At 41.2% G+C, this 19,740-nt stretch overlaps 1 protein-coding gene across 2 annotated transcripts in view; it reads right to left on the bottom strand.

The window, feature by feature from the left end:
- Positions 1-50: 50 nt before the first annotated feature.
- Positions 51-19,740, bottom strand: part of LOC144721251 (mitogen-activated protein kinase 14-like) — a 32,080-nt gene continuing 12,390 nt past the window's right edge. Inside the window, exons 9-12 of one of the 2 annotated variants that reach the window (XM_078598728.1) lie at positions 16,653-16,732; positions 13,053-13,131; positions 10,375-10,548; positions 51-4,511 (exon numbers count right to left, since the gene is read on the bottom strand). In XM_078598728.1, the coding sequence (XP_078454854.1) occupies positions 4,441-4,511; positions 10,375-10,548; positions 13,053-13,131; positions 16,653-16,732 (404 nt within the window). In that variant the 3' untranslated portion in view covers positions 51-4,440. Of the gene's footprint in view, positions 4,512-10,374; positions 10,549-13,052; positions 13,132-14,255; positions 14,336-16,652; positions 16,733-19,740 lie in introns of both variants that reach the window. The other variant, XM_078598727.1, reaches the window with a different exon arrangement.

The raw sequence follows: 19,740 nt of genomic DNA, 5'->3' as shown, positions 1-19,740 counted from the left end.
CAATTTAGAATGTAGGCACCCTTACAGAAAACGAGTCAAAAACACAAGCGTACAACAATAAGACTGCGCAACATAAAAGCACCAGCCACTTTATTCGTTAATCACACGCAAAGATTAACCTCTGCTATGAAATAAAAAATATACATCACAGAGTGAAACTTTTTTTTTAAGTAATGGCTGATCAACTAAACAATATAGAAGCGTGGATATGACATGGGGAGGAGGAGGGGGGGAGAACAAATATTTAAATAAAATTCACACAGATTATATATAAACGGAAGGCAGGAGACGGCGATATTATTGCATATAAATACAGTCCTTTCTCTCGTCGTATACTGGCAGACACTCAATAACGCAGTGCAACACTCGGTATTGGCAAGCAATGAACGGAGGGGATTTTCAATCAACATAAGCAGAACGCATGCAATTAGATGTGCGCGTGTTGTTGCTGGTGGCGCTAACGCCTGAACAAACACACTAGAACAAGATATACGAGTACATGTACTTCGCATGGGCTCTGCGACGACGTGTACGCTGCCGAAGAGCTCATTTGTTAAATGGATTCAACGGGGGGAGTGAATATGCCTTGTGGTAGGTAACGCGTAGAGGCGATAGCTTGCAATAGTGGAAAATACATGTGCACGTTTTGAATGGGCAAGAACTCCACAAAATAGTTTTTTTTAGGGTTATATCGTGTAAATATATAAATGTGTCGTTAAACCCGCCACCACGCGACACAGCCAAATAGTAAGGGATGTCACGTGAAACAGAACGTGCCAATTCGTCACTAGTACAACACACCGGTGTGTTGGAGAGCAAAGCCACAACATTTACAATCGGAGTACGTTTCGCCAGTAATTAAAACTAGCTCGATGAAGCTAGTTGAAATTATTGGCGAAACGTCGTACTCAGATTGTAAATGTTGTGACTTGGCTCTCCAACACACCGGTGGTGCTGTACTAGTGACGAATTGGCGACGTTCTGTTTACGTGACAACCCTTACTCGTTGCCTGCGTCGGGTGGTGGCGGGTTCAACGACACATTTATATTTTTACACGATCTAACCCAAAAAAAACTCTTATGGATATTGGTCGCGAAAGCCTGCCACGTGGTAAACTCAACAAAATATGGTCGGAAGTGGCTTACTGGAGGCAGCACTAAAGGGCACCACCTTCGGACCAAACCAATGGGAGCAGAACAAAATGCAAATGCTGTACTCCGAAGTCATTGTTTCAGTTGATAGGGGGGGGGTTCCCCTTTCCCTGGAGATCAGAGAGGATGCGAGCTTTGCTTACTTCTTCTTTCGGGTTTTGGGGCCTCAGTGACATGTACCCCCAAAAACAAGTCTGCTCGTAGCGATACTCGTGTAAGCAGTGGCGGATACAAGTGGCGAACGGCCAACGATTCTGAGCAAATAAATGACGCATTTAAACCGAAACTAAAGAAGTCAAATAGATCACTAAAATCAACGTTAAACGTACGTGTATATACATATACAAACGCATTTTGCATACTGTATAGCGAGACTGATGCTTGGCGCAGTTTATACATACGCAAGACATCTGAGCGCACGAGACGTGACAACTTCGTTCTAACAGGGGCAACAGACTTTCAACACATACAAGTTTTGACTTTTCATGTTCTTGATGTTCACAACTCCACACAAATGCAGTGCGTTTCATTTGAAAATCAAATTAATACTGTTTGTGGACTTTCCGAAACCTGTGACACACGCGATATTGTAAACTGCACAACGTTACGAGTCTGATTAACGTATTGATTGAACGGCCCAAACACTGCCATGGTATTTTCCCCTATTGTTAGTTGAAGGGGACATTGGCGATGTAAACCCTCCCCCCCCAATAAAACCACTGAAAGGATTCTGTCAACATAGCTCAGACCCGGTGTGTATACAGTGCAGTGTATGCATCTAGTATTACACTTGACAGGTCTTTGACGCAAAAGCGGAAAAAATAAAACCAACAGAGAGCGGTCAGAATAAAAGGCCATACATTCATCATTTGCATTAAGAATTTTATCCTGACAATTCTGTGGTTTCTTTTTCATACTTGTGTATATGTACACTTGCACAGCTTCTGCAACTACACACACACACACGCGCGCTTATATAGCCCGAATAATAAATGATCAGTACATTTCCAGAAATGTAATTGCTGCCCGTTGTATCACAGAGCGCACACTTTCTTTCTCGGGCGCAACACAAATGAAGGCCGCTGCAGTGAGATGCGAGAGCGGCGAGACGAGGCTCCTTCACTGCAAGCTATGAAGTACACACACAACTTGATTGTAGCATGCTGCACGAAAAGGAATTAACTTCACATGCAAAAATCGAAAACCCACACATATCCATGAACTACTACTGATAAAACAATAAACCCATTTGCACGAGTATGCATTAACGTCTACCCCAAAGTAGCAAAGTGTTATACACTTTAAGGGTGGAGACCATTTTTAAACATAAATAATTCTGCATGCGACAGCTTTTACTTGTTGCCTGCCTTTCCACTGAATGGAAGGCCAGGAGTGAATAGATAGCAGGCTGCAGCAAACTGGAGATGGCCCAATACATGCTGTGATATATGGCCTATTGGTAAGACATAGCAGTGTTACCCACTGCTTGGAAGTCAAATAAATACACAAAAAAAGCCTAAGACGGGTGACAAACGCTGAGTGATGGCATATTGCTGTGGCGCATTGGGCTGGAAACTAGCAATATTATGTAAACTGAAGCAACACTGCTTTGTGATAAAATAGGACGAAACATGGCTCATCAAAGTGGCAACACACTGGCCGTGACACCGTCTACAGGAAAGAGAGGCACTTGTGATGTGGTATATAAAGCAAAGCATCCTGGGATTATAGGTGGGTGTTTTTGACAGCCGTCCCTGTAAGCTCGTCAAAAGGCATGGAACAAGCATGCTCATTACTCCCACGACAAAAGGACACAAGAGTGTTTGTAAATTGAGGGTGCAGTAGAATTCTGACACCCCATTTCCAGCAAATTGAACACGTTCTTGTCTGGCAACCTGCAAGCCAGCCGCATGGTGATCTGCATTCCTTATTACGACTTTGTTTTCTCCGAGGATCAGGTGGCCAAAGAGGAAAAAGGGGGATGGGAGTCATTAACAGGAGAACTACAAGACAACTTGAATGTTAGATACAATTGAGGAACGGTGTTTGTACAACCGCACCTCCGATTAGCACGATTGGCTAAGTACGGTGCAAAAGGAGTTCAACATATATACCCTGGTGTCAAGGAACACGCAGAGCTTGAACAAACCCAAACCGCTTTTACCAGTCGACTGGAAATTCGACCAGTTAAAGTTGTGTTTTCGTTTTAACATTTTTCGCAATTACCTGAAGTTTCACACACATGAGCAATTGTCAAAACTTTCAAAAAGACAGAAGTCACACAATCCTATTGCTAGGCTTACTTTTCAAGCCCATCTCCAAATACTAATGTCATAAAAATATGCACTGGTGTTCGAGGATACCATTCATATATTGCGAAACATGTAAGCCAGTGTACACATGTTCAGTGGCATGTTCTTACAACATCTCGGTTTTTACATATATGTGAAATTCAGGATGACTCAAGGTTAGTTGCAGCCTGCGGAAACGGTTTTGTGATTGTCTGTAACGTTGACACGAGTAATACCAGTGAGAACACCGTGCGTGTGAGTGTGTACTTGAGTTTGAGCATACTTTCTGCTGCAGCCACGGCTTGTTGCGTGAAAGTGCATGTCCATTTTGGTACAGGTAGCGCCGCGCTCAATGGCAAACATATGGATGATGCACTGTATTCAGTACTCTCTGTGCATGTCTTGTAGCAAGGGGGTGGCGTGGTTTGGCCAAGGTGGTTACCCGCAGCGAGTCAATCCCTGCCGGTGAGGCAACACTCATCACGGCTGTAAATTAAGGGCAAACTCTTAGTTTTTAATGCTCCCCCGTAAAGCCGAACTGGGCGCTTCTATTAAGGATACTGAAACTTGCCCGTTCAAAAAAATGTCCTTTATTCTGAATGCAATTGCCAGCAGCAAAGGGTGAAGGCAGCACGAATTACCACTGCTCTGGCCGACAAATGGACTGCACAGGACATGTCCCTTTAAATCCCGAACGTGAGACATTAGCGTACCACGTAGTCTCTTTACTTTCCCAAACGGAAGTCTGCTCCATGGTTAAGTTTTAACTGTCAGTGCATATTTAAAACTACCACACACCACCATACCCTGTAACCCTTCTCGCTGCGTATGTGCATCCGGGCTTTGAGGGAGCCTATTCTTAAAGAGACACCGTCGTTATGATGCCACCCAACTGCTGCATCGGGATGAAGGACCGTTTTGATAGAATGCTGTGCATGCTTACGAGCGCACGTGAGAGTGTGCGTGAGCCTGTGTGTGCATGTTTGCGGATTTGCTGTCACGCATCCATCATGTCGAGGTCTTCAAGGTCTGGTGGCACGAAGCTGATGACCTCCTCGTAGGTAAGTCCTGCGTGAAGCAGACAAGAGCGAGAATCAAGACATGGCAGGCAAGCATAAAACACGGCTAATGAGTAACCACTGAGATTATGGCCAAGATGCCCTTTGGTAAAGTCTCTCCCTTTCCAATGGGGTTACCACCTTCCTCACGCTCTTATCAAATATGCTGTGCACAACCTAAAAACACACAAAACGCAACCCTAATATACAAGTGGGTCTCAAAGCTTCGAGTATGCCGAGCCAGTGGTCAAGTAGCACCTCTATTGTGTACTGGCTTGTGGGCGGCAGATGATCAAAGGTAACCTGTGGTCATTTATACTATTTACAACACGCACACACACAGTACAACTGGAGTCGCATTCGTTAATACGTCAATTCTTTTGTAGTTAAGAATAAAGTTTAGCATATAAATGGTATCTGAACTATTAACCCACACTATACATGTGGCTACACAGCAGCTAATCTGGCAATGTTGCATTCAGGTGCCTTATTTTCTCTTTACACCAGCTAACTTCACTGCAACGTAAAAAAACCTACAAATCATAAAGGGGCACAAACTGTACATCATACAACACCATTGTTGGCAAAAAAAATCAGTTTACTTACAATGACCCAACTTTAACAAGTTATTACTTTTTGGGAAAATATAAACTTTCCAAATAAGAAGCTGAAACTGTGTGTAGTCCCCAAAAGTGAAATATTATTGCTGAGTGACAATAAAAGAATGAGACGATTTCATTTAGATGATATTCGTGGTTTAAACGAAATTATTGGACAAAACCCGCAGGACTAGAGACAATACAAACTCCTCAAGAACCTGCCCCACTTCACACAATCCTACTTATTACTTCAAAATCCTCCAAGTACATGATAAAAGTTGTGTTATCTTTTTTAGCTACTCTATTACAGGGGCTCTTAAGGTTGTGTTTATTTTAACGACAAAGTTTTCTGTGGTGCCCTGCTTGTTCAATCTTGTCCTGGTGGTCCAGGAGTCGGCTTTTCCTTTTTCACTAAGGTGAGTAGTTTATCCCCAGAAGTTTAGTAAAATATTTGTAATGCTCTTAGAATCGCCCGGAAAAAGGGCACAAAGCTAAATTCAAATCCCTTATTTAGTAATCCTTAGTGGGCCACTTGCAAGAGGATTAAGGGTGCATTGTGCTTATATGTGATCCTTCTCTTGCTGGCTAAATAGACATAATAATAATAAAACACTTGCAGGGCCATAGGCTAAATGAATTCCGTTAAAACTGGTCAGACTGCATACTTTGCACCCTCTCAGATACAATCTCTCCTGACCTGAGTGTGCAGTATTCCAAACCAAACCGTTTTCTCGTGGCGAAAGTAGAAAGTAAAACAGCTCATCTAAAGGAGAGCCATTCTATAATACTTTCCTCCCCAAGTCCATCTCCTCTCCAAAAAAAAGGCAAGACGGTAGAAAGAGGAAAGTACTTGTAACCGACCAGACTCACTGAGGCTGCTGTGAAATGCACGTGATCAATGGAAAGTTGTCTATTCAGTACAGTTGTAATACCCCAAATATTATTCTAAATTGCCTGCTATTAAGTTACATTAACAATTAGTACATTACAGATATTTAAAAGCGGTACATTCGATTAACCGTTCCAGGAAAATCATCAGCCGTTGTCAATTCTCTGCTGGATGAAGACCTCTGTCAAGGCCGTGAGCGATGACTGATATGCAATGTTACATTCCATTTTATTGCTGCAGGAGCCGATTTTATTGCTCCATCTATGCGGTGAACCTCTCAGGCACGCAATTTTTTTTCTGCCATTCCGTTACCAATCTCGAATGCTAAATTGCTTCTAGTGATTTGTCCTGGCCAATCCTTCTTTAACAGTCACTATGAGGTCTCAAATTTGCATATACTCTCTAAACCATGTTCCTCTTTACATCTGTGTGATTTCCAGTATTCACCTCTCCACGCTTATTTGCATTCCGTTCAGACTTTGTTGCATTGTGTCAATCGCTGTGCTTCTGATCCACGTCACGGCGGGTGACATACATGAGATGGATACAACTATTTGTTTTTGATCATGCTTTTAGTTATCCTATAGTCTTTGAAACATACATTCTCTGTTGTTACAAATAATCTGTCTTCTTGCTTGATTTTTCTTCTGATTTATACTTTTTAATCACTTACAGTAGTGCTCAAATTCCACGGTAACATGTTGACGGGTTTGTGTGGATCCCGTAATCTGCAATGCGCTGCAATTTTGCTGCAACATTCTGCGCAAATCGTACATTTTAAATAGGTTTTTTCTTTCTTTGCCACTGTCCATTACATTATTATTGTAGTGATATTCATTTTCTTCCATAGCGGATTTTAATCTGTTGGTTATAATCAGTCGAAAATTTTTGACTTAAAACTTTCGTGACTGCAGGAATTCATATGCTATGGCTCTTTCGATAAAGTCACATAGATAGAAAAAATAATAACAATAAAATAATAAAAATAAAGCTAATAAAAAAACAATAAAAATATCACGACGTTTCGATCGCAACACAAGCGGTCGTCATCAGGAACAGGGAGGTGAGCCTGAGGGCAAGCTGTTTATAAAGGTTTAGAGATGGGCGGGTCAGCTAATGTCAATGTGGGTATTGCCGGTGATGAGCCTTCTCCCACATTAGCATTAGCTGCCCCTTTAGATGACCCGCCCATCTCTAAACCTTTATAAACAGCTTGCCCTCAGGCTCACCTCCCTGTTCCTGATGACGGCCGCTTGTGTTGCGATCGAAATGTCGTGATGTTTTATTATTTTTTATTAACTTTATTTAAATTTTTTATTTTATTGTTATTATTTTTTCTATTTACGTGACTTTACCGAAAGAACCATAGAATAATCAGTCTATAATTATCTTACCTCATGAACTGGATTTTTTTACATTAACAATCTTACTTTTGGGAATAGGTTTTTTTCCCTTTTTTCTGGCAACAAAAAAACACCTTTTACAAGGAATCATGTCTGCATTAACCACAATACTTGTAGTCAAACTGCAAAAAAACACTCTGATAATATATGTATTGTCTTTGAAACCTATGGGTCCACACCAGAGACAGCTTTCTTTTGAGCCTTGTCTCAAACGGTGTTAGACCAGAGGACGCCAAAAGGCGTACAGCACAAAACAATGCACTATCAGAGTAATGAGAGCTCTGGATGAGCATCTACATAATGGGACCTCCTTTGCCAGTACCAAAATATGAGAATAGGTTATTTCCCCTTTTTTCTAGCAACAAAAAAACACCTTTTAGAAGGAATCATGTCTGCATTAACCACAATACTTGTGGTCAGAATGCATCTTACTTTGGCTGATAAACTTTATGCTCTCACTGGCTATGTTGAAATCTAACTTGCATTGCACAAGGCTGTGACTTCATGTGTTGAATATTCTGAAGACAGATACATCTTTGGCATTATGTGGCTTTCCCCATGTGAATCAAGGCAATCTAATTTCTTAATTTGGTCTCTTGCATCTGAATCTAAAACTCCTTTTTGAAAAATGTGTTCATTATATTCATGTCCCTGTTGGCTTGAAACGATTACCGTAGATGTTTTTCATTCCTCTCTCCAAAAAAAGTTTGACAATCATTTTCTCATCTCTGCTCCCTTGCATCGAAGGGTTAAATCAAGGACAACATTCAAGTGAATTGAATCCAGCAAGTGTAACACAAAATTTAAATGTCTTCACAATAGTCTCAAAATGCAGGTTTCCCTTGCTTTATGCGGTTTCAGTTTGTGTGATTTTGCATTTATTCGGCGAACCAATTTCTCCTCAACATATGCTACATGCGGTTTAAATTCACTCATATGCGGTTGGACGCATGAAATAGTTTGTACTGCATGTGCTACTTGGCAGGCAGCCGTCTCGTGCGGTTTCGCTTCGTGGCGGAGATGCGAAGGGACCGCGGTGGCGAAGATGGTAACTATCTCGCCTGGTATACAGGAAGTTGTGTTTGATCCCAACCCTGATGCCTGTATAGAAAGTTTGCATGTTCTCCCTGTAGTCGTGTGGATTTTTCTCCGGGTCCTCCAGTTTTTTCCTCCACATTTAGTTCATAGTATTTGCCTGCTAGAAATTTCCACAAGATAAGCCACTTCATTGAGCTACCATTTGTGGCCAGGTCGCCTTACCTGGTAAAATTAAAATAGTTAAAATAGTAGCCGCTTTGTGCGCCCTTTTTCGTAACACATTTACGGCTTGACGCGAGAGAAACCTGTAATAGCACTCAAGCCATAACCTCCCTTCAATGGATGAAAACTTTCAAATCTTAACTGGATTTTACTGCCACAGGCTACACAGCTGTCTGTGCTGACACGTGGTGTTTTGTAGTTATTACTCATTTGTGGCCAGTCGGATATGCACCCACATTTCTATTTTTGATGTTGTGCCCTTAAACATGGTGACTCACTTTAACATCTTATTCCCCATTTTTGGCCCCCCATTCAAAGTCATGGTCAATCCGGGGCAAATCCCAGAGGGGGCGCAAAAAGGAACATTTTGCTTATAGAACCGTGTCCTATCAATTCAGTGGCAAAGTAAAAAAAAAAGTCCCATTTCTGTGCAGACTATTTTTTGCACATCTGGTAAAAAGTATAAAAGAACTACATCGATTTTACCCGAGATGTTGCTTTAAACGCCGTGGACAAACACAAAAGGGCTAATAGCCTTTACAAACCGTCATCGACAAAATGAGTTTTCACCATAATTTTTAAAATTATTAGGTCAAGATGTTCCTCTCATTTCTAAATGCCAATTTAGGAGTAATACGTTTCTCTGCACATGCAGTTCTGCATAGTGAAGAAAGCTGCAAGGCAGTACAAGAGCACGCAAAAATAGGCAAGTAAGCAGACTGACTGCACCATTAAACTACTGCTTACATGGCAAGGATTCTTGATTAACAGCACTGTTTGGTGTTTTACGCACAAGCTGGTATGTACTGCCCTCTTGTGGGCTGTGTTAGCTTCTAGTCACGCACGTCCAGGCACACATGCTCAACAAAACCTAAGTGTGCACTCCCAGACTCGTTAGGAGTGCATGCTCAATGGCACCTCCGATTAGCACGGTTGGCTACGTACGGTGCGAAAGAAGTTCAACACACAAACATATATACCGCGCAAAGATTTATCGCTGGGGTTTCGTTTATGAAAATTCTTGATGAAACTCTTTACATGTCTTGTTCTCAATGCACCTTTTCAATAAAACTTCATAATGCAGCTTCATTAAGAAATGTCCCGATATAAACATTGTACGAGGCTGCCTTTAATTAGGATTTTCATTAAGGCCCTCTGTTAGGTTTCGTAATTATTTGCGAAATGTATCAAACTCCTCTACCAGTCTTCTACAAAGTCCCACCGAGCCTCCTCATTGACACTTCCCAGCTAAAAACTTAATGTCCCCAGCACCACTAAGATTCAAATTCGGGCAAGCATGTGATGAAACTGACTTCTCAAGTGTAGCAAGTTGATGGTGTCAGCTCCGGCACCAATGCCTACATAATATATATTGATTTGGCTTATTCCTAATTCTGAGAATTAAAAAGTAAACGATGTTTAATTCACCTGCAGGGCATATTAGATGTGTACCCCAAGTGTTGCTGAAGAAGTCGATTAAAAAGGGACTTCTGAAATTGTTCTTTGACAAAATTCTGGAGGCTGTTATTTGACAGTGGCTGATACACCGATAGCTGTCAGTGTCGAGTTATATAGAATTAATGTCTTTGTCGCACATCAGGACACCAATAGTACAGCTGTAATATAATTGAAGGGAAAAACTGAAAAACTAAATCTGTAAACAAAAGAATACGCTGGTAGGGAGGTACAGCAGGGGTGTAGGGGGGGGGGGCGATCACTTACTCCGCCACTCCTCTACGGGAAACTCCTGGTTCTCGAACGACTGGTCGTAGGGCTCGGCCTCGGGCTCGTCGTCGGGGTCGTGGTACTGAGCAAAGTACTGGTGCACGAGGGCCTCCGCCGCCGTGATGCGCTGGTCCGTGTCCAGCACCAGCATGCGCTCCAGCAGGTCCACCACTGCAGGGGCCACGTGAGAGACACGAGGTAAGAGAAGCCCCAATAGCAGCGTGCTTTGTGCTGCATGATCATTGACATCACCTGCGAGGAGCGCGGTTGGCTACGTACGGTACGAAAGAAGTTCAACTTACGTACATGGTCAATTCGACAAATTTCACTTACATCATGGGCCATAAAAGAATGCATCCGTTCCGAAGTTTAAGGTTGATGCTTCGATTCGTAGATGAACTAGTTGTTTTTTCTCCGCACTAAGCGATGCACCTTCAGTGGATGGATCATTTCGCCAGCATCCACTTAGGACTGGGTTTAATAAACAAGTCAATGCTGTATCGATTTATTGTTGAAGTAAAGTGTAATGCTCATGATACATGCATCTGATTGTGTGAAGAATTGATCGTTTAGTATTTATGCAAATTGTAATGTTACATTTAGGCTAATTAAGTGAACAAAACTGTACAATGGAGAAGATAATTCAAATATTGTAAAATAAAGACTAAAGTATTGATCATGAAATGGAGACAAACTGAACGCTTATTGAATCAAAGCGGGTGAATCTCGGAATATATGCAGAGATTAACTCCCCCAATAGTCACAGTTTAGGGACACGATATGATTAATATTTTTTTTGCCATTGTGGGGAATTTAATGCCTCTAGTGGCTGCAGGGTTTAGATTAATCGAATCATGAATTGATTCCCATATGCTTGGGCAAGTATCGAGTCCAAGAATCCATTTTAATCCATTAAGCGATGCACATTTACATGCCCAATGTCTTCAATTTACTGTTTGGGATCAACTGTTTAATTGTCCCTTCCGGACTCCGTCAGCACCAGCACTCAACGAATTCCTCCTCGGTGATCCCCAACTCCTGGCGCCTGCTTTGGACTCAACTGGTGCAGGCCACGCTCCCTCTACCCTGGCTCCGCTGCACCGTATTTCAACGTTTATCTCAAATCAGCATCTTAATGAATGGTTGTATTTAGATGCTTCATAAATAAAATTGTCGTAATGCTGTCATCAATCTACGCAATGTATCGTGGTATCATTTGTATAACCAAATATGAATCGGAAAGCATTCATATTTACACACTAACTTTGACGCATGCATCAATTGAGAAAAGTGTCATGTTACTCCAATTTTAGCCCTATTAGTCCTAATGTCATTGTCATGAGACTAAGTATCCATTCGGATCTCTTGCAATGGAGTGCAAACGTTTGCATTAGGAAGGTCCACAGAAGCAGCTTTCAAAGGTGACCTGTTCAACAGTAGAGGGCAGCATCTCACCACGCGCTCTGCCATATGACTTCGATGTTAATTGCAAGATAAACCGTTATATCATTGGACCTCCTTTGCCAGTACCAAAATATAATAGGGTTTTTCCCCTATTATTATATTTTGGTACTGGCAAAAGAGGTCCAATGATGTAGATGCTCACCCCGAGCCCTCATTACCTTGATAGTGTATTGTCTTTGAGCTGTACGCCTTTTGGCGTCATCTGGTCGAGCACCAATTGGTTCGAGGCTCAAAAGAAAGCCGTCCCTTGGTGTGGACCAATCAGTTTCAAGGACAATGCATATCTTCTTGGTTCTTTCGGTAAAGTCACGTAGAAGGGAAGTAATAAAAATAATAATAATATTATATTATTTTATTATGTTTAATTTTTATTATTTTATTACTTCCCTTCTACGTGACTTTACCGAAAGAACCAAGAAGATGAATCCCTGCAGTCACGAAAGCTTTAAATCGAGACAATGCATATATTATCAGTGTGTTTTTTGTTTGCATTTGACTGCAAGTATTGTGGTTAATGCAGACATGAATCCTTGTAAAAAGGTTTCAGTTTTGTTGCCAGAAAAAAGTGGAAAAACCCTATTATTATAAACCGATATAGTTTTTCATGTTATCATGGGTGACTGGGCCGAGACCATAAATTTGCAACACTTTAGAATCCATTTAAATCGCGGGCGGCTATCTCAATTCTAACTCAGGACCTCAGCAGTCCCAACTCGGCGCTGTGATATAACTACCTCAAGAATCGTAATTACATTCGCAAAGTCTTGAACTTCATCAGCAGTTAGTAGCAATAACATTACCACCATTAACACTATCAATATTTGTGAGATGAAGGAGAGACCTACAAGAGATATGAGACCTGGAGACTAGTTATAGATTAGTTATCTCACACAGATGGTATACAACTATAAACTATTTATTTTATTATTTTACCAAGGCACACCGAGCTTTCTAGCTCTTTTTGAGAAGTGACCTGGCCACAAATGATAGTTCGTTAAAGTGGCTGGTCATGTGGAAATGTATAGCAACCAAATACTCTGACGGCAGAACCTCACATGGTCTCACAGCACATAATTGCAATTTTATAACGTGACCTGCCAGACAATGCAGTTGATGAACCCTTGCTCTAGGAGCTGAATAAGCCAATCACTGAAGAACATGTGGTCTCGTGAGTTAAGTGTGCTTCCCCAGGATTAGTGGTGAACACCCACCGAGTGGGTTGGCTCCCAGGAACACATCCTTGAAGTCCCTTTTTTGCGTATAAGGCAAAGACTGGATGTAGTTTCTGGCCTGAAACAAGAAAAAGACAAATGGCTCCCTCCAAGCAGAAATTCACATCAAGAGGGGGGGGGGGGGGGGCAAACGAAAGAGCAAGGAATGGGAATATGAACATGTTAGTTGTCATGCAAGTGCAAGGCATGTTAATCTTAAGTAATGATTTTAGTGCTTTGATTTGTCATCAACCACAATATTTTGCTTCCATGAGAGCAAGCTGTAAATTAAGACTTATGGCTACATCCACATCTGTTTTAATATAATTGGCAAAGAGCATGAGAGAAATATTTAATCCTAAGTAAAACACCACTTGCCACCAATGCTAAAAGCTAGCTCAGCTCACAACTGAAGCATGTAGCAGGTATATACATCCATAGATATGTTCTCAGTCCACTGCTGGATGAGGGCCTCCTCACGCAACGTCGGTCGATGGGGTTAATTGATCAGTACTTCATCCCGCTGTCAGTACGGGTTAGCGAAGGCGGGCAGCATAAACGTGGTAGTTTAGTACAGGATAATGGGTTTTGCCGAACTGCCCTATGCTGCCCACAACGTAGCCCTGCGGACTGTTGTGTGCACTGGGGTCACCAATCCAAAGGCCAATCTGGCCCTCGACCCTTCTTAGCTTCTGAAATCTGATAAGAGATTAGCTCTCTGGGAGATATGGCCATAGGTGGTAGCCAGCATAACAATAATTCATCAAATGAAAAGGTTTAAATGACATGGACAGCATATCACTTCACCTGCTTCTCTAGACGCAGATGAGAGCATCAAAACAGTCACTGGCCGTTAAATTTCGATTTAAAGCTTTCGTGACTGCAGGGATTCATCTTCGTGGTTCTTTCGGTAAAGTCACGTAGAATGGAAATAATAAAATAATAAAACATAATAAAATAATTCTTACGTTTCGGTCTGTCGAGGAGACAGAGTCTTATTTCATTCAGACTGTCTCCTCGACAGATCTGTTCTCCACCTGAGGACGTCGTGAGAATTATTTTATTATGTTTTATTTTTATTATTTGATTATTTCCATTCTACGTGACTTTACCGAAAAAACCAAGAAGATGAGTCACTGGCCGTATTATTCTTCTTCCCGAAGACGCCGGTGCTCATGTTGGACAGTAGGGGGACATCCTCACCTCTTTGCTCTGCATGCGGTCAATCAGATACTGGGGTGGGGTGCCCGTGAGCTGCAGGATTTTTACCAGCTGGTTAATGTCTAGGCCACGCGTGGAGGGGAAGGGGGGGGAAGTGTTAAGGAGCCATAAAACCAAGTGACACACACGGCGGCATCGGTGGAGATTATGAACGATTCGATGCGTAGTGGTTTAAATTACAGATTAATGAAGCCACGTGTTACAAAAAAAAAGCCATTCTCATTGAAATGTGAAATCAAATGCGCATCTGCTGCCATTTCAAGACGCACAGGTACTGCTCTTATATGCGCAAGTCACAGTCACAATACCGAGGATGCACAGGTGTCTGGCCTATTCAGTGCACTCTCCAACTTGGCAGAAGATATGGATCTTCAGTTTAAATGCAGAAATAAGGAACAAAAGGTGCCAGTAAGGGTGTTCTATGAAAACCAGTCGATTTCAAATACCTTTAAAAGTATCTTTGACTGGAAATCATTATAGCAGCGAACGTTTGAAAAAACTGGATGCTGGGCTCATTATGTTTCTAAATGTAGCACTGTAATATGAAATGAGTGGCAGTCAAAATGGATTGATCATTGTGCAAGAGATCATAAAATTGGATTGGTTGAAGAAACAAATAGCAACATCCAGTAAACATCATTGATCATTTTCACAGAGTCAAAATTGGCTATGCAAAATGTGCACACTCTCAACACGGCAAGAATGCGTAGGTCCAACAAAGCCATTCTGTTAAGCTTGCACACAAAGATTTTTCACATGCAAATCAGCATCTTCTCGGAATCAACATCGAACGGACAAGAACCAGAAATCATACCTTAAGTGTTTTGATTGAATGCCATATATACATATATATGTACAGGATATAGCTCAAAAACATATCTATATCAAATGATACACTACCCATGTAGGTGTCAGCAAGTACGAGTGCTTGTATTATATCAATAATGATTATGACTTAACTACAAGCGATCTTATATTTGCAAACATCTGCATGCATGCAGGTGTTTGCAAGAAATTTTTGTATTTTTATCCAGCTTTCTTCGTGAATATTGCATCTCAAAACGGTGTAGAATTTGTAACGTGCACAGATTTCACTATGTAAACACAATTTTTGTTCTTGGGTAGTGTTATTTCATAATTGCTTATGCCTAAAAAGTATAGAAAATGGCTATTATATGCATTCTTGCCAGTACGACGTTTGGAAGGGTCCACCATGCAGAAGTAGCAGTTGCTTGAGTGGTCAGTGGGGGTTTCCTGCCAAATTCTTGGGATAGCGAACTTCATAGCTCTCTTTTCCCCTCTGTACCATCCTAATGTGTAAGTGATTCTCGCAACATTTTTCATACGATATATTTTGTCAATAAGATTGAAAATTGTAAACCATTTTTTGTTATTAAAAACTTTAACAATTTTAAAAATTAACACATTTTTTAACATTAAATTCCGAGCAACAATTGTCCATCTTACTTTCCAAAGTTATTTTGCAATGCTCGCAGATGAAATGAGGTGCCCAGGGTTTGTTTTGATCCCCGACAGGCATGCCGAAATACGCCTTGTAGGCCTCACACATCTTAGCAGATGCTTCCACAGAGTACTTTTTAGCTCGTCTTGATAAATTGGCTGCAGACATCGCAAAATGCGTCTGCCGGATGCTTGCAGCCTCTTGATGCCATCTCAGAAAAATGCAGATATGTATCCACTTAGGCAGCTGAAAATAAAGTTGTGGACTTAAGGCTCCCGTAATTACACTACTATTTATATTACTGGAAAGTTATAGAATGTTCTAGAAGTTACTCCAAGTTTACTCAGCACTGAATATATCTGGAATGTTCTGTAAAATAGTAAATTTCAAAATATCACTGTCCTGGTCACAAAAGCAAAGTTTGTGGGGAATAATAGCCATTTTCTGTACTTTTGAGGCATAAGCAAATGGGAAATAACACTTACTAAGGAAAAAAATATTTGTTAGTGTTTTCACACCGCGACAAATGGAAACCACAGACCCGGTGCCATTCATTGCCCAGCCACGGTGGGCCTCTGTTGGTATGTTTGCCTATCCACTTGTATTGTCTAGATACAAGCAGGTCAAAGGTATGTGCATTTGAGCACAAGTCGTGTTATATACCTGTGGACACCTATACTTAGTGTATCTGCAAGAATAAGACTGCTTGTATTATAAGGAGACAAGCAGTGTTATTCTAACATGTCCTCAGGGCTGCTTGCTTAACATAACAAGCTTACCCAAAAAGCAGCTAGCAAATGCTAATAGACCATGCAACGTGACACCCTGGGATTGATTTTTTGTTCTCAACATCAATACATCCGCAGCAAGAAACTATTCAAACGGATGCCCGATGCTGCCAGAAAAGGCCCACTCACAGACTCGGACGAGATTTTCTGCATCAGCCCCGGGGATGGAGTGCCGACCAGCTGCATAATGAGCTTGAGCTGATCGATGTCTAGTGTGGGTTGAGCAGCATGAAGGAAGACTCGGAGAGAGCCCTGCCTGGGGTCTTCCTCCAGCTGCTACGAATCCTCCAGTTGCTTTGTTCTTTTGCCACTTACACGTGTCAAATCGCACGAGTGATTCCCATTGCAGAACAATATGCGCTCCCACCACCAGAGGTCACCCAAGCTGACAGCAGGGCACTTTTACCTCTTTACCTTAAAAATGTTTTAATCCAGGAACTCCAGACTAAATATCAAGACTCTTGTCAAGTGGGTCGTGCATTGGGATGTTTGGTGAAGTCTTTTTTTTTAAGATTGTGTTTTCCATGTTGGAGGAAACTGGAGTGCTTGGAGAAACATACAAATAAGAGGGGATAACACACCATCATTTATGTGATCTGCAAACCCTTTTTAAATTATTTCAAACTAAGGTTAAACGCTTTATGAGTTAGCCCCGTCTGTCCATCTGCAAAGGGGGTCCGGGGGGGGGGGGCACTATAACTCATAAAGATAATCCAAAATAAACAAAATGTAAGTATAATGTAGTGTCGTTATCAAGAACTTAAATGGGCAAATTGATCCAAGAGTTGCCTAAAACTTGGAGACACCAAAATATTTTCCTCCCCCGAATATCAACCCATCATCGGCTTCTGTACTGCTATTTAAATATGATAACAAAACGCACATTGGAAAGTGACATAATCCACAAGTATGCACGATTTTAGTTTCCCCCCCCCAACTTGTTTTCCTCCAAAGTTCTAGATTAAAGACGTGTGCCACTGTACCCGGTTTACCTGATGATGATGCAACTCCCAACAAAGACACGACAAGGATTTTACTTGTCGTCAAAGTTGCTCTTTTTAACACACTTACAAGGAACATCACTCCACAGGCTACGTTTTGAACACAGATGAAGCAATTCACGTGCCCCAGAGGTCAGCATTTTCATAGCCGCACATTTTTTTTACATCACAGGTTGATTCCTGGTCATTTTTATGAACGTTTACCAAAGCACATGGTCTTTTCTAAAGTAAGCATTAAAGTAGAGATTTACAATATATTGAAGGCAGACTGATATCGAAATAATTAAATAAAGAGGTCAGCGAGATCAGGATTGGGTGCTTTTGAAAAAAAATGTTATAATGAAAAGCAATATGCCAATGTGGTTAAAGAAAAAAGTTTTCCATCAATGAATATTATCTGCGAAAAAAAATGTGGACTCTGAACATAGGACAAAATCTGAAAAGTGCATAAAGTAGCATGGAGAGATGCATGCTGGAAATTACACCGAGAGACATAACAAGAAACACATAGCTCGTAGATAAAAAACGCAAATTAGACATCATATTGACTGTTATGAAAAGGGAGTTTGTTAAAAATATATTGCCAAGTGGGATGACAGCAGATGGACAAAACTGGTGAATGAATGGCAGGAATGCTCAAGAGGATGACCACCGTGGAGATGAATCGATGAGATCAGGTCATGCATGGAAGCTAAATAGATTGTGGCATCGCAGGACCATGAAGGGCAATAACCTAGGGAGGCCTTCATCCAGCAGTGGATAAATCATAGATGATGTAATCGCATATCAAAGAGATAATTATCTTTTAATAACGATTCCTGTAGCTGCTTAATGCTCTCCCTCTGGCAAACACAACACAGCAGGGCATGGAACGCCGTAAAAAATTGGGTCACAATGACATTGCACATTGGAGAAACCAACCTCACAAATTCAAACCCATTCATGCAATAAAACACATCAAAACAGCATCCCGGCACTATGCGGCATGTCAAGCATCATCATCCCTCGTTCCGTGCTAGCTCTTCATAAAGAGATGAAATTGAAAATGACCGGTGACCTACATAGAATTCAGCCGCATTCTTTCCACCACCAACTCACACTTGCAATGACTTCTGCTATTACACATGCCGTTATTATTGTTAAAAAATGTTTTACTTTGTTCAAACACGAACTGCTCAGGGCGTTTCAAGATTATTTTTAAAAGGTGTGGTAAACTCCCTGTTGGGGATTTTGTTGCTTGTGGAAGTCAACAGCAGCACATATTCCACACGTGCAAAGAGATAACGCTCAAAATATTCAGACAGGTCTATAAATTTCAATAATAAATCTACAAGAATTAATTCACGAATATAACTGTTGCCATCTTCTACAATGTGTTGTTGATAAATCCCTTAAATTTACAAGACTGTTTAAATTTCCATCGCCAGCATTCACGTACTGTAAATTATGAAGGTTCCCAGTGAAATACAATCGTAAACATTCACGCAGAGAAATACACGCACAAGTAAAAACCACTACTGTTTAGGTTGGTAATAAAATCGTGGCTCTTTCCAGTGGGGAAAGTTAAATGAAAAACTGTTAATCATTCAGTATAGAAAGAAAAAAAACAAGACGGCATCATCTTTCTCGAATAGTGTTCGCTGTTCATTTTCTGTTCAATGAATGCCTCCCGGTCACATTTTGCAACATGACCGACGCCCAAGCCTCACCACCCTCGCTTGCCTTTTTTTTCCATCACAACCACAAATATGAAATAAATGCCGAAGGAAGTTTGATTGGTTACACATTTCTAACCTCAACTGGGCAAGGCATACTGCTGGAAAGTTATGACTGTTACAAAACCTTTTATGAAGCACGTGTCTCACAAGACTAATGGATTAATGTACACAAAGTAAGGCGACCCAAAGAATTCCCAAAGTTTCATATTACCTTTTTCAAGACAGTCAAATGACCCCCGTCTCCACAGTGGCTCAGTAGGATGTCAACATGTGAGTCATGTTCAGATATTCCCCTCCAAGACATAGGGATGAGTCATGGTGCCAATTGCAAAGAGTTTAAGGGTAATTCTCCCTTGGCACAATGGTTACACCCGTTTGAATTAGAATCCAAAAAAGAGTGAGCCACAGGAAGTTGTGTGGAAAGTATGAACAATGACAATGCCTATGGCTCAAAAACAAACGATACGAGCAGTGCTAGATAGCTGCATATTCTGTGGT

The sequence above is a fragment of the Lampetra planeri genome, chromosome 11 (genome assembly GCF_965212315.1).
Source record: "Lampetra planeri chromosome 11, kcLamPlan1.2.h2, whole genome shotgun sequence".
Lineage (NCBI taxonomy): Eukaryota > Metazoa > Chordata > Hyperoartia > Petromyzontiformes > Petromyzontidae > Lampetra > Lampetra planeri.
This window is presented reverse-complemented; position numbering and strand designations above follow the sequence as displayed.